Source organism: Amyelois transitella, chromosome 10 (genome assembly GCF_032362555.1).
Source record: "Amyelois transitella isolate CPQ chromosome 10, ilAmyTran1.1, whole genome shotgun sequence".
Lineage (NCBI taxonomy): Eukaryota > Metazoa > Arthropoda > Insecta > Lepidoptera > Pyralidae > Amyelois > Amyelois transitella.
This window is the reverse complement of record NC_083513.1, coordinates 6,419,898-6,436,312: the sequence shown is the minus strand read 5'-3', so window position 1 is coordinate 6,436,312 and position 16,415 is coordinate 6,419,898. Positions and strand designations below refer to the sequence as shown.

General features: G+C 33.5%; 1 protein-coding gene across 1 annotated transcript; it reads right to left on the bottom strand.

Annotated features, from left to right (window-relative positions):
* Window positions 1-14,217: 14,217 nt before the first annotated feature.
* Window positions 14,218-16,415, bottom strand: LOC106136384 (facilitated trehalose transporter Tret1-2 homolog). Its single transcript, XM_013336916.2, has 3 exons — window positions 16,305-16,415; window positions 15,832-15,970; window positions 14,218-15,496 (listed from the first exon to the last, which is right to left on the bottom strand). Exons 1-3 carry the CDS (start codon window positions 16,383-16,385, stop codon window positions 14,274-14,276), a joined length of 1,443 nt encoding a protein of 480 aa, XP_013192370.1. The 5' UTR covers window positions 16,386-16,415; the 3' UTR covers window positions 14,218-14,273.

Sequence of the window (16,415 nt, the reverse complement as noted above, 5' to 3'; positions counted from 1 at the left end):
GCAAGATTTATTTGATATGTTTTCCGTAAGAGCATTGATTGATTTTTAACACTCTATGCCTCACGCTTTTTATTCGGGCCCTTTAAACGTTCGACCACCGGCACTCTATACCTCAATCGCAACAAGTTACAATAAAATAAAACTAACTCATACAACAATCTACATTACAAAGTTAAAAATGAAATACCACACGTATCTCTGTCTTTATATTTCGGAACGAGGCCGGGATAAAAAGGCGTACGGTCGCTTTTTACCGTGATTGTGGGCAGGCCCGACCCAAACCGCGAGTGCAAATGTCAGTGTGTTATGTGTCCGACACTACGGCGGGATAACAACGCGCTAATGGATTGCGCTGGTGCCCGCCTGTTACACGTTTGTAATTATGTTAGGCATAAAAGGTTTGGATGATGTGGGAGCTGGAAAATAGGAATAACGAATATTCAGTTAACTAGGTTCGTTAGTAGGTAAGTAATTTGTGTATGATTTTTTTTATACACAAACGATGAGGTCGTGGTCGGAAAGTGACACTCGCAATGAGGCGTTCTGTCCGGGAGCGGGCTGAATGATTGAGATGCACGCACGAACGAGACGACTAAGGACAAGCATAACACAAATAAAATTTCCGAGGTGAAAGGTAGCAGGCAACCCATCGTTAAAGCTTTTGTAAATGATTTCAGTATATTAAAATGATAAACAATTATAGTTCATATCAAAGCTACTGCGAAACACTAGGACACAAAGTCTTCAGAAACACCAGAAAAAAATAAAGGTTTTTTTTTGTACGGTAAATGTTTCACGTTATTCCGATATTACTTCTTATTATTAAATAATAGATATAATACAATACGTACTGTAAGAACCAATTAAAAGTTAATAACCGCCGTGTGTAATAGACTAGTGCTCTACCGGATATAACGTAATTAATAAAACAGGAGCTCCCTCAGGAAGAAGCTAAGATATCGGCTTTGTGTCTAGGAGATTAATCCTTATACTCGCGCCAAATATTATTTTTAAATAAAGGTTTTCCAAAACAAAAATGTTTAATATTTTTAACTAAACCATGTAAGAATCTAAATCCATTATTAAACCGTACAGCTAAACTTGGCATTTTAGCATTTTCGAAACTGCTGGCTTTGTCTCCATCGTAAAAAATAAAGATGTGCTTATATGTTTGTGTGTATCTATTTAAACCAAACCTAAAATTTTCGCCCTTTTAAAAGAAATCAGTGATTTCAAACCGCAGTCGCTTCTTATAACCTGTAAAACCTGACTTTGTCAAAATTAATTCCATACTCCGGCAACAGTATATACTCAAAAAGTTTATTAGGTTGAACATGTGTACTCATATATTGGCAAAATATATGTCTGGTCCCATTAGGATATTAATACGGAATTTAAACAAACTAATTTGGATCTACCTGCACTCGCTGATTGCAAACTACTTCTGAGCTCAGTTTCCTTATAAGGGTTGTTGTACAAGTTGTCATGGACATAAATGTGAAGATCTGGAGCTCGCGTGGGAATTTCGGAATAAAAAGGATCCTTTGAGTTATTTCAGGTTATTCTACACGTGTACTAACATTTATCAAAATCTGCCCAGTAGATTTTGCGGGAAAGAGTAACAAACACACACATCTTGCAAATATTCGCATTTGTGTTCGTAGGATAACGTAAAAATATAAATATGCCAACAGTTTGTCAATGCGGTATCGATAGAGTCTCGGTAAAACCATAATCATAAAATATTGTAGTTCAGGGTTTTGGGGTTTAGTTAAAGACAATCAAGTCCAAATACAAAGTACGATGTGTGTTTAATCCCAAAATCTCGGGAAGTTATGTGTATAGCAACCCTAAATACTGCAATTGCAATCTGCAGTGCTCCTAGTTGCAGATACTTAAGATTCCTCGGATTACATACAATCTGCGTCGTATTCTACTTGTACTTCAATTTATTATTTATTAATGTATTACATGTAGTGCCGTGTTCACGGCAATTTAGAATAGAACCACCACTCCATATCTTTTACATGAATGTCGTACGAGGCGAATAAAGGATAGGCTTCTAAACTTGAAATTCCCCTGGTAGGCCATGGGCTAGTAACCTGTCACTATATGAATCTCAATTCCATCATAAATCCATGCAGCTGAACGTAGTCTTTTTGTCTTTTCAAGACTATTGGCTCTGTTTATCCCGCGAGGGATATAGACATGACATAAATATTTACAATATTGTAGGTAGGTATCACATTATGTTTTCACGTTTGACAAAATCAAAGATGCCCCGTTAAAAATCGACAGTTCGTAAGTAATGTACTTTTTGTATCGGTAGGTATAGCAGAGTCTGCACACTCAAGTTTGGAGTTTCAAACCAACCTCTAAAGTGTTCAATAACTACAAGAATTCGTCTACGTTATTCTATATAAAATGGATGACTATCACCGACAGACGTTTATTCGTAACAAAACAAGAAATAATTGTTTTGCGATTGCGTCATACGAGTACATTATCATCAAATAGACTAAAAGAACTCAGTTGGTATGCCGAAATGTTTACCAAGAAAACCCGAGTTCATTTCTTAGCAAGTTGATTCAAGAGAAACATTAAAATTTTCTCTATTAAACATTGCCATTGCAGACGTTTTCTGACTAGCACCCCGCCGTCGACTATAAAAAAGAAACAAGAATTCTTTCATAAAATGATGTGACAGATATGAATATAATTTGTCATTTTCCGTACATATATGTTTGAAGAGAAACAATAGATGTCAAATACAGGGCCCTTTGTTTTGAATCGAAATGAGTTTCATTAGTAGATTTGTTTGGTAAAGTGTGAATTTAATAATACCTAGATACTTACAAGTACTTACCAAAATCGTGGCTTTTTATGTAGAGAGATAAGAACTTTTTGCCGAATAGTATTCTGGGTGAGCGGAATAGGTTAATAATGGTTTCGCATGAATGAAATAAAGAAAAAACATTCAAATAATATCGGAAAAAGGATGAAACATTTGCTAAGGAAATCTATAAATTGAATTTTGTCATATTATCTATATTTCCTTTTTTTATGTATTCGTGGGTATTTTTTTGCCAAACTAAGTGGTTTGTTTGTATAATGATGAAGGTGTATGTGTAGCAAGACAAAGCTTTGTGTTTATGCTTAATAATGGTTATATGAATCTTCTATTCATGTCAGCGAGGTGTCAGATTAATTTAAATAGTTATAGTTAAGATTAAATTTTTTAAATTACAACTAAATACAATACAGGCAAAGGAAGATGCGTAAATATGACGTTTGTCGCCTGAATCATAAACGTCTCATTATCTAAAGTCAAAACGTCTCGACCTGTAAAAGATGGGTGATATGACAACTTATGAAGTGAAAATTTAATTATAGCTCATAATAGCGTCCCTTATCTAAATTTTCAATTAAATTAGGTTTCCCGATGAAACGATTCATAAGAACTTGACTGAGAGCACAATACAACAGTGACAAAGAGCCTCTAACGACGTCGAATTTATCGCGAACTTTCCACTAATACCGTCATTAAACAACCCTTTGTTTTGGTCTTTGATAAAAACCTCAGCAGCACCTCGCAGTTCGTAATTTTTATCTTTCACTGCTTGAATGGCCGGCACGGGGACAAAAGCAAATATTGTCGTCACTCTCCTCCAGGGCTACCAGATCGTACGTGTCATGTCAGAATTTTGAAAAATAGTTGTTTCAAAATAACGGTCATCAGATTAATTGAAGATAGATACATAGCATTCTTATATATGACGTAGATATTAATGTTTTTTTTTTTTATTTCCAAAGACTTGCATCAGTACTGACAATGCTAATAGCAGTTCGTATTTTATATAAATAGCAGCCAGAATTTTACTATCGTTATTATATTATGCAATAAATGACAGATGTTCATTGTCATATAAGGACAAGTTATTCACAGATTATATTTTTTCAAATTTGGTCACCCTACGCTCTTCGGCCTCGCTCACTTATTTTTACATAAAATCTTAAGGTATTTTTTTCTTTTTCCGCTGTGAAAGTCCTGACATTTTGTTGTTTATCTTCCTGTTAACTGCAATGTTAAGCTACTAAATAAAGTATGGTATATGTGTTAATAAGTAAAAGTTAAATGTTTGATAACTATTTTTATATCTATGCTGTGACCAACTTTTTTATACTGAGTGTTTTCTTAAAAAGACTGTCAAAATTTTATGAATGCCGCAAACAATACAGTGAAAAAAAAAAACAAATCGAATACTGAAGCGTAATAACAACGACTGCAACTGGAAACACGCATTGAAGAGACAGAGAAGTAAAAACACTTTTTCTATTTCATACAAGGTTTTAAAGAATTAGCGGTCCATTTTTGCTAAATGTACGTTGTACCTATTAAGGTCCTGCTAATCAGACCTTTTAACATATTATGAACGTTCAAATAGCCGAGTACTGGCAAAGATTTCGAGCATAAATATTCCATTTCTAATGTACATGTACGTGTTTTTTTGAACGCGTTTATACTTCTGCACAATGAATATTTAATCTTAACATTAGCTTTTACTCATGGAAAGAGTCTTATGTCAACTGACGCGAAAATTTAAAAACGTAAGTATATTTTTCAAGTAAATCTAAAGTTTCAATTTAAAATATGTTAGCCAATTGTTTGTATGACATTTTGCATTTGAATAAGGCTATTATCGATTAAATGGTTTATTCTTTTTGAATTACCTTAAGTGATTTTTCTTTTCTATAAGAAGATCAATCGAGTAATACCTAGAAAGTACACCTTGAAAGCAACTCGTGGCTTCCAATTGCTTTTTCTTTCCTTCAATAACACCACTTTTTAATTTCCTGTGGAAATCTTACGAAAAAAACTAGGAATAAAAGCCGTGATAGATGATGCCCTTAATTATATAGATGAAAGAAATAAGCCACGTGAAATTTCATCGAATCCGAGGCGAAAATTAAAACATGCCTTGTGAGTACTCATTTTAATTCTTATGGGAACGATAATAAAAGGAATTTATCATAAAATTAGGCGTAGGAATAGTAGCTAGTATTAGGACAGACACGCTCCTCGAACTAGGAGAATTTTATTTGATATTAATCAGCGACTTATTAACAGAATTTGTTGGCTTATACTCCGAGCAGGATGCATGAAGTTGAATAATTTAGGGGATTATGAACGAAAATGGCCGCCCGGAGAGAATTGTAGAACCGTTTAGCCAATCCCGGTACGTCCGGTGGACTTGGCTCGAATTTATTATTTATATTATTCAATTTATGCAACATAATAGTTATTTATCAATAAAATATTAAGGTTTAAAACAATATAGTCTGGAATTTGGTAAGAAATTTTTTAAAGATATATGATATATAAATAGTCTTGTCTTGAGATTGCGACTCATTCCCGGAGTGGTAGGCCATCTACATCTTTTCACTTGCCACTTGCCACGATCTCTTCAAACATCTTTCGTTTCGTACACATTCATCACTCATTAAATGGCTACTCTTTATTTGAAACATACAGGTTCATATAAATCTGCTGTTGATCAGTCTGATCAAATTTTTTTGCCAACGCGTTAACTATTATCATGCCCATATAAGTTGAATAAAGATTTCGTGTTTAAACTCAAACTGAAATGTGTCTCAAACATCTCCCAATCCACTTGTCATTTTAGTTCAGCGGGGAGTAAAAGCGGGTCGCCAGTTCATCTCGTTCATTTTTCATACGATGCAGTAGTCCGCAAGCCCACCAAGGTTTACTACGTCATATGACACCGCTTTAAAATGCATGAAACTCGGCTGAAAAAATTGCCTCAGGAAGGCTTTATTAAATTATTATGTGCGTTCGGTCGGTCGATGTTACGCATAAATATTTATAGTTCGTTACTTAATTGTGATAATATTTTTAAACATTTATTATATTTATAACCAATTAAATTTAAATAACGTTATCGTTCGATTTCTGTTAGTATCTCTTAATCGTAAGGTATTTTCATTGAAGATTTCTTGTAATGGGCTCTTGGACTATCGTTGCAACGAACAACGGTTGGTTACAGGAGAAAAGCTATTTGGATGGCTGTAAAATACATTTGTTCTTTATTTACATTGTAGGTGTCTTGTTTGCGTTACGATTTAAATAAACTATTGGATAGCGTTTTATTTTACTTGTATAACAAAATGCAATTAAAAAACTTTTTACATACCAGTAAAATTAACGAGAATTGTACCTATGTGTGCCTCAAGTTGTGAAGTATAGAGTTAACCTTTTTTTTTGCCGTCATTAATACGACGCCATTGGTGATAAATTATTCCGATTTTAATGTGCCATTCAATAACACAATATTGATTTAGGTATTCATAATAATGTTAACAATGGCCTTTGAGTTTTATATATTGGCTCAGTGTCGGCTAATAAATTTGGGAATATTTTTTTAGGCAATGGGCTAGCAAAATAATAATAGCACTATTTGAATCTCAATTTCATCATTAAGCCATACAGTTAAATGTTGCCTTCCAGTCTTTTCAAGACTGTTGGCTCTGTCTACCCCGTATGGGATATAGTAGTGATTATATGTATCTATGTAGACCTGTCTGCTACTGAACAGGTCCTCAATTATGTGTCAGTTACACTTAAATCAAGTATTATTTCTTTTAATTTGAATATCCCAAACAAAGATGATCTTAATTAGAAATTAATTTCAAAATTTGATTTAAAAAATGGCCGATGGGGAATTTTACATGATAAAATCACGACTTCATACTTTACCAGGAACACCTCTGGCTCTAATTTCTTCTAGATCTTTTTTTCAAAAAGAAATAATACTTATTTAATTAAAGTGTAGGTACTGCAAGTATCACATAAATAACAAGCAGTTTGAAACACCTGTTTGGTTGCTTGTGGTAAATTGTGGGTGAAGTTGTAACTCGTTAGACGGGCATGTGTCTTACAAAATATATTATGACACCTCGTCATGTTTGCAAGGGTGTGTTTAACACTTTGTGTAATGTTTTGAACATCTATTAAATATATTTTTTTTTCTTTGTGCCGTGTGTGTATGACGATATGTAGGTACGATGTATGTGTGATGTTAGAACATTTCGTGAGAGAGAAGTTGGTGCGGGGTAGTAAGAGAATATTTTGAGAAATACTACCTACTAATAATAGCCGTACATAAATTTATCTTTTTAAATAACATAAATGTATATGAATAAAGTAAGTAAAATAATGAAATAAGAATCTAGCCTAGACTACATAAAGGTAGGTACACAATATAAATTTTGTTCTGTTTATTTCACTATCGCGTCTGCGCTGACGTCCATAGCGTCTAGAAACTTGATGTAAATAAATAAATACGTAAAATTATATTCTTTTTTGCCAGATTTATTAATGTTAGCCTAAGTTTTAAGGTATTGATGATTTTACGATTCTGGTATACCTAAACTGTTTTCTCAACAATTATAAATTACTATTTGTTACCCGCAGCTTACAAGAGTAAACTCTTGTTGTTGTTGCGCCACCTACAAAAAAATAAAAATACACGTTTATCGCAAATCCCACGGACACTATAGTTTTTATCGGGATCATTTTGTGTCCTTCATTAAAAATTGGTTCATTAGATAGATACCGCAGGAAGTGACAACAAATAAACTTACTTTCGCACTAACATTATTAGTTGGGATACATAGATGTGGTAGTAGAACCTTCATATTACCGCACAAACACACTATGGAATGAATAGGAGTAAAGTAATACTATTTTGGTATATTCCCCACAGATCAAACTTCGGATCAAACTTGAAAATTGATAGGTATCCTACTGATAATTGTTTGAACTGTCCAACACAAAATAATACTGACGATTGACGGCCTCTGTGGCGCAGTGGTAGTACGCTTGTCTGTGACACCGGAGGTCCCGGGTTCGAATCCCGGCCAGGGCATGATGAGAAAAGATCTTTTTATGTTAATCTATATAAGTTTTTATTATAAAAACAGTATCGTTGAGTTAGTTTCTCGGAACACAAATCTCGAACTTACTTCGAGTCTAACTCAATCTGTGTAATTTATCCCGTACATATTTATTTTGTTTATTTATACCTTTATTAAAGAATATGTGCCGCTTCCAAAAATATTTGAACCGTCATGATATTTATTAGAAAATTGAGCCTAGAATACTTTTACAAAAATAGCTGCGCCCCGGGGTTTCGCACCCGTGGGAATTTCATGATAAAAATTACATAGGGTTTTACATATTCCAGGTTATATAAACGTAACCTAAATTTCATGAAACACCCATCAGTAGTTATTGTGTGAAAAAGTAACAAACACACACATACTTAAAAATTTTCGAATTAATAATATTATACGACAGGATTCGGATCTAACTTCTACTTAAATTAATAATTTGTCCGTAACTTTTAAGTACCGTGTGTGAAATGCTTTGGAATAAATAAAAAATCTTTTTTTTCATATTAATAAACCTGTTTGTTATATTATTAAAGGTATCATATTGTATATCCGGGGGAACAAAAATCTTGAAATTCGTAAGGGAGTAAACCCCGGGCAAATTCTAGCCCTCTATCCTTTAGGAAAAACTAGACTCAATTAAGTCTAATTTTAATAGTTGCCCTAACGGCGTAATTATGAGACTGGACCGCACAAAGGAAAGTTCCAGTTTTGTTTAATTTAGTCGGGATATAAGAAGTCGTTGATATAATAAATAAATATTTACGGGACAAAATACACTGATTGAGTTAGCCTCGAAGTAAGTTCAAGACTTGTGTTACGAGATACTAACTCAAAGATACTATATTTTATAATAAATAGGTACTTATATAGATAAACATCCAAGACCCAGGCCAATCAGAAAAAATTCTTTTCTCATTATGCCCTGGCCGGGATTCGAACCCGGGACCTCCGGTGACACAGACAAGCGTACTACCGCTGCGCCACAGAGGCCGTCGAAAGTTGATATAAGGCGTTACTCCATTGCAACTGCCAACATACTGTGGCCAACAGAAGAAAGTATACAACCGATACGCCTACGATTTGAAGGTGGTCCTATTGGTTTTAAAAACGAAGAAAAATCTAAAGGATAAGAAGGACCTTTAATTTTTCCTGGTTATATCTGCCGCTCACATCTTCTATAATACACTAGTACGAAATGAGAGCATTAAGGGCGTGGATAGCGCCAAAGAAGTATGCAGGGTTACAAAGATGTATTTGCTGCCTACCCTACAGGGAAAGATGCAAGGTTTTATACATGTGTATCTTTCCTATAAACGAGCCTGGCATCCACCTATGATAACGAGTAACAAGTATAAGATAATTACACGAAGTAGTCATTAACATTTATTGAAGATGGAAGGTACCAGCCTGATCTTCTAACCTTTAAATTAATTGGAAGTGCAAAAGCATATTTAATAAAAAACTGTAGGTGTGAAAAAGGCATACCATTAAATTCTTCTTAATCTGTAAAGTGATTTGGTCTTCGATCACTATTGACGTGTGTACCTTAATAATATGGATAAAGTATAAAATAGGCCGTCACTTATAAACTACTACTGCCTTCGATATATCACAAAAATAGGTGATGAAATCTTTGGAGTTTTATCTATCAGAAAATAGCAGCACAATAGATCATTCTAATGGTAGCGAAATAGTAAAGAGATAAAATTTAGGGCAATTTTCATTATTGTCAATTGCATAAGTTTATGGTATTTTGTTATTGGATAGCTTATTGATAGTTTCTAGTACATACTTTCTATAAATATTCCGAAACCATTTAATTTCAATCTATCCCGAATTCGGATGTTACTAACTTGCAGGGTAAGTTAGTAACATCGTAATTCGTAAGTAAACTTATAATTTTCGTGGTGTATCTAACGGCACTTGTGAGATATCGTCGCACATTCAGAAAATATTAGCTCCGCCTAATTGCTTAACTTTCGTTAGTTATCTCGTCTAACTAGCTATTACCACGCCGGGTATACTCGTTAATAACTATATCTTCAGATAGATAATGTGAGCGAGCGTAAATAATTTATTTAAAGTACCAATGTTATGGTTTTCCACGACTTCCTACGTCGAAACACAGGTACCTTCTATAAATTTAGAAGAAATTTAAAAAGAACCTAAATTTTAAGACTCCATAGACCCAGTAAAAAAGGAAATCCCAGGTATAGGCGATGAGCTAGCAACCTGTCAATATTTGAATTCTATCATTAAGCTTAAAGTGACCCATCAGTCTTTTCAAGATGGTTGGTTCTGTCTACCCCACAAGGGATGTCAGTCAGTCTCACAGTAACAGAAGAGTTGTATTAAATAACACAAAGATAAATAGTTCATGAGAAATATATTAAGGTCTTGAAAATACAAGCGGATAAATTAGGTCTCTTGTTGACCGAAGTTAATGAAATGCAAACAATCCGCAAGCAAATTCTGCAATGCAAGTAACTGCTAGTGAGACTAAAAGGCTTCTTTTTAAAACGTCTTTTTATCAAACAAGAAATGAAAAGTAAATAAAAATATAAACGATCTGGTGAAGCCTTAAGTAAAAGGTACTTTGATTGGGCAAAGAACGTTTGCAATAGACGTATTGATTGTCTTGTCTCTGCAACGTTTTCCGTATTATATTGCCGGTCTTTTAACGGGTATCTTGAGAATTGTTTAAAAAGTTTCAATAGTATCGTCTATAATGAGAATGAAAATGAACTACTTATATTATATAATTACACTAAATTATTACTTTTTCTATTATATAATTCATGAGCTACAGGTTTTTACTCGTGCCTAATCTTGATTTGTAGACCTAAAAGCTAAATAATTTAGAGCCTAATTAATAATTATACAGCAAAAACATTAAAGATGTAATAATTTCAAAGATACATTACACGAAGGAAATATGAATACGGTCTTTTAATAGTATTTCTATTAACGAAACAGTTCAAACTACACACTTCAAAATTTATACAAATGCAATAACACTTGAAACACACTTTCATTGGCATTAGCCGCAGAAATAAATTATAAAAAAAAAAAATATAATTTATTTCTGCGGCATTAGCATTATTCATAGGCATTAGCCGCAGAAATAAATTATAAAAAAAATTATGTCAAAGATACCTTGCGGAAAGAGGCAAAACGAAAAATACTTATATACAAAACTTTTATTTTGCCGTGGGTAAAACTGGTGGGTGATGTCTGAGCCACATAATTCTGAATTTAGTAAACTCATTAGCAACTGTATGTAGCATAAACGTAGCAATGATTGTTTACAAATTAATATTCAGTGGACAGGGGCGTTGTAATAACGTGACTGCAGCGTTCATACAACAACCTCGTTTCTGCAATCATGGATGCGGACGGTCGAAATCTGATTTACCGCTGATTTGTGGTTCGCTGGCGTACACAGTGCGGTACCTGCTATTTTGAACAGTAAGGGCGAATTGCACCGATGACTTGGTTAGTTTTCATTAAAAATTACTTAAGCGGCGACAATAGTATGAATAAATATAAATGGTATAACTATGGATATCCTTTAAAAGAATTTTTCCAATTTCTATGGATGCCACACATTTTTTCTAATCTTACCCATAAGATAAGTAGCACTGTATTAATAGATAAAAAAGCCGTTGACGGCTATTTTGTCTAGACTGGAGATTTGAATCTCCGGTACAGTAAAATTTGTGTGGCGCCACTTTGATTCTAATAGTGACTTTAAATCTTACAGTTACTTTAACGGAAACCATAACAAAGACTACAGTGTAATTCACCCTCTCATTTTTTACCCTTGCTGTTTCAGGATGCCGTTTGTACCAAACGTCAAAATGGAAGATTGATTTATGGCAAACTAGCTTTAATCCGGGGCCTTGCAGGAACAAAGCCCCAAATTGACGTTAGTTTCAGAAATCTCTATAGGAACAGAGATTTCCAAAAAGTAAATCTAACTTAATCTCTCTGGTAACCTCTATCTCTCTGGTGAAAAGAGATACAGTTTTTTACTAAAATAAAATTATCTATATATATAAAAGAAAGTCGTGTTAGTTACACCACTTATAACTCAAGAACGGCAAAACAGACTTGGCTGAAAAATGGTAGGGAGGTAGCTTAGAGCCAGGAGACGGGCATAGGATACTTTTTATCCCGTTCGACAGCGTTCCCGTGTGACTTGACATGAAACGTCAGTCACTATAAAACGTGGTATAACAAAAAAGAATCAGACTTGGAATAACAAAACGCAAATGACAGCTATGTAATTGACGTAAAATGACAGCTATGTAATGACGTATGGATGTAAATTTGTATGAAATTTCGTCAATTCTAACGTTGGGGACATGAAATTTTAGAATGTATGAAATAATCATTAAAACATTGGATTTTAAAAACTGCATCTCAAGGGCGAAAAATAAGGGTTGGAAGTTTGTATGAAACTTCGTTTTTTGATAGGTGTCGAAATATTGGTTAGTAAAAAATACGTATCAGTTGCGGAAAGCAGGATGCCACTAAATAGTATGGGATGGGACAGGATAGGACTGGACGGGGCAGGACGGGACACAACAGATTGGGACGGGACACAACAGAACGAGAAGCCATATGAATTTAAACCAAATATAAACTTAAAACAGTCCCGCACGATACGGGATTAAAAAATGGGTGAAATTTTATGGCGTATCCTTATAATCAAAAATACATTTCGCGCGGGCGAAGCCGCGGGCAAAAGCTAGTTTCTTATATAAAATAAGTCAAAGCTGCTAGGATACAGATCATAATAACGTCACGTTTTAAAATATGCCAGTGTAATAAAAAAGTGTAATACGTGTCTTGTTACTGTACATTTAATTTACACAACGTTACACAAAGTGTAAAGCCACATCCCAAAACCATTATCTTTTCATGCCAATACAAAGGACTTTCACTTTACGTCCCCCGCACAGTTAAACAGAAGCGTGCGATTGGCAACTCAGTCGTATAGTTTCAAGAAATAGCGCCCAAGTGTCTATGGACAATGAAAAAGGGTTTTCGAATTGTATCGCCTCGTGTTATCGACATCACTAGTGAATTCAGTTGTCAAACCCTGTTTCCATTTCAGTCCGCCGCATCTATTTGCTCGAAAAGTTTCCACAACTAATGAAAATTGTAATCGTTCACGTATGTACGCAACAATTTAACTTTAGTTTCGGAGTTGGACGTTCAATGTGGGTTACATTAAAATTTGGAGTCTATAAAGTTTTTTGTTCTTTTGTTTTAATTTATATCAAGTCTATGAATAGAAATGTATAAATCATTTAGCAATGTTTATCGTGACAAGGGCAAGATATATACATATATAGAGATAAATAGAATTTGAAATTTTTTACTGAAATTGGAAATTAAAAACAAAACGAAATTTTAAGATACGTTAATTTGATAGTCATACATTTCATTTTATAATTTTACATGGATTCTAGATAATTTACCACCTAGCCTCGGTGCAGACATAACATTCCTAAATAATGATTTTCGGGCTAAAAGATAACTAAGACACATTCTTCATACTAACATTCCAACTATAATATATATGTAGCTCTCTTTTCCGGGCAAATGGGTAAAACAAAAAGATTGTTCTTGAACAACAACGAGCAGGTAATAAAAATAAATGATCTAACTTTGCGAATTATTTACGTAGAAGATATTAAGGTACAATTATTGGTTATTGACCAACTTTCCTGCAAACACACGGAAGTTTACAAATCATGTTTCTCGATAGACCTTCCTTTTTTATATATACGTTACAATTTGTGTTAATAAATTATCCATTTATTCACTATGTTATCCTTCTTTACTATGTTAGATTATAACGAGGAATAGAAATGTATTTTAGTGTGAAATAAATTAATTCAAAAACTACTAGGTCAATTGGGATGAAATTTGGCACAAAGATATGGCATGATTCTTAGGAGTATCATAGAATTACTTTTATTCTTGGAAATTTTCACGGAAGCTAAGTTTAGGTCAAAAGTATTCGAGATATTAGAATTAATTAATCTTTAGGCATTTCTTACTTACGGTAGTGATATAAAAATTTAAAGTAAAAATAAAGATTAATAATATTTTTCCTGTTAAAGAAACATTTCATTAGGACAATTGCATAAAATATCTTATCAATAAAAGTTATAATAGACTACTTAAAATAAGCAAGCAAGCAAAAGACAAAAATAAAAATCTACATTAGTAAAATGACAACGTAATAAAGTGCCCATATATTTAGGTGTGATATAATCATAATCTCATTTTTCGAAGTATGCCTCAATTTCTGTAAGAGTTTTATCTTTTGTTTCCGGCAAGTATTTGTATAAAATCAATAAACAAACAACTACGCTCAATCCATAAAAAAGAAATGCTCCATGCAATCCGGCTGTTTTAAAAAGAAATGGAGACAGTTTCAGGACTGTAGATGTTAATATATTGTTACTGAAAACTATTATTATAAGAGCTAAAGCTTTACACCGCAAAGGTATTATTTCTGCAAATATTGATGTTGTCAGTATCATAGGTCCACAACTTATTGAAATAGAAAATATTGTAAGCAACACTATGCATAAAGTACTATTATCTGTTATGCTATTTAATTTGATTAAATACAAATATAATGACAATGTAAATAAAAAGAAAGCCGAAATTGAGGCCAATGTAAATAACATAACTCGTCTTTTTAACAATTTGGACAAGTAACAACCAATATACATGCCAATAATACTAACACCGTCTAATATCAACATTCCTCGATAAGCAGCTGTAGTGTCCTTCGTTATTTTCTTCAATATTTGTAAAGCATACACGTTGCACACTAGTTTACCTGATAATATGTACATAGTCAATAAAGTCAATGATAGAAATATAGGCTTATAAACTGATTTGTACCACAACGCCTTGATTGAAGTTTTAATACGTCCGCAATATTGTCTGCTGGTATGAGTTGAACAGTTTCTCATGTATTTTTTTTGAGACATTATAATTTCCTCTAATTCTTTTTCTGATTCTGCACTAGTACCCTTCAGTAACCTATGAGCAGTCGCACATTCTTCAAACCGGCCTTGAGAAGCTAACCAATGAGGTGAATGTGGCCAGAAATATGAAGTAAAGTTATATGCTAGACAGATAAGTGCCACAATTAGGATATTTCTCCAATGAGAAAAAGTACCTATAACATTGGCTACAAAAAAACCCCAATAAAACGTTGCTGACTTTATAGTCAAAAATATACCTCTATATTTCGGAGATGAATATTCAGTAATAATTATCATCGACTGAGTTAAATTAACAGCAATAAGAACTCCTAGAATTATTTCAGCAATTAATATAAATATAACATTTGTACTAAAATACCATATCACGTAGCCAATGACTGAAGCCACATTCGATATAATAAGTGGTATTTTCCGTCCATAAATTTCCGAGAGTACTGGAAGTAATATGTCCCATGGTAATGCACTGTAACCATATGCGGATGCTGAAAAAACAAATTATGATTTTAGCTTTAACTTTTCCTTGCAGGTAAAAAACAAAATTTTTGAGAGCAGTAGCAACATGACGTCTTCATCTTGTCATAAATCATTTGTTATCCCTAAAGTAACAAAAAATGAGTAATAACTGACAAGGACTGTATCAAAATGATCAGAGGGGGTTTGAAGGGAAAACGATGTAAAATTCATTCTTCAACTGCTAACACCAACTAACTGAGTGATGACAAAGATGAATTAAAGATAAGATAGAAAAGTTTACGGGCCTCTTCATTACTTGCTTATAATTATTACTTTTAGTGTAATTATTTATGAAAATGCTCACAAAGCCAAGATGCCATTTCTTCACTAACAGCATCGGTCGAGTTCGCTTCTGCCCTTAGTTGAGGTATCATAACAGTAGGCGTTCCAAAGAATAAACCAGTGACGAAGAATAAACTCCATGTTGAAATGCAAATTAATGTCTGTAAGAAATCATCCATAAAATTTTCATACAGTTCTTCGAACCTTGACAAGAATGGGAATCAGAATGATACTGTCTAATTTTACCGATTTCTGTGCAGTTGACTCATGCAGTTTCAGAGGTACTTACTGGTGTGGTAAGTAATTACATTGTTTTGATTGATTAAATATTTTTATCCATTGTGGTTTTTTTAAAGTATATAATAAAGAGTTATAATGTATTATCGTTAAGCCAACTAGCGAAATGAGCCCTACGAATCTTTTCAGGATTGCGGGCTCTGCTTACCTTATTGTGAGTAAACATGATATACAAATGTAAATAAGTTGTAAATATACCTGCTTAACCATGTACTTCCAGTTAAAATCTTCAGAATTACCAGATTCTTCTCTTTTTATAGGCGAATAATCATATTCCATTTTAACGGTTTACGGACATTACTTAACAAC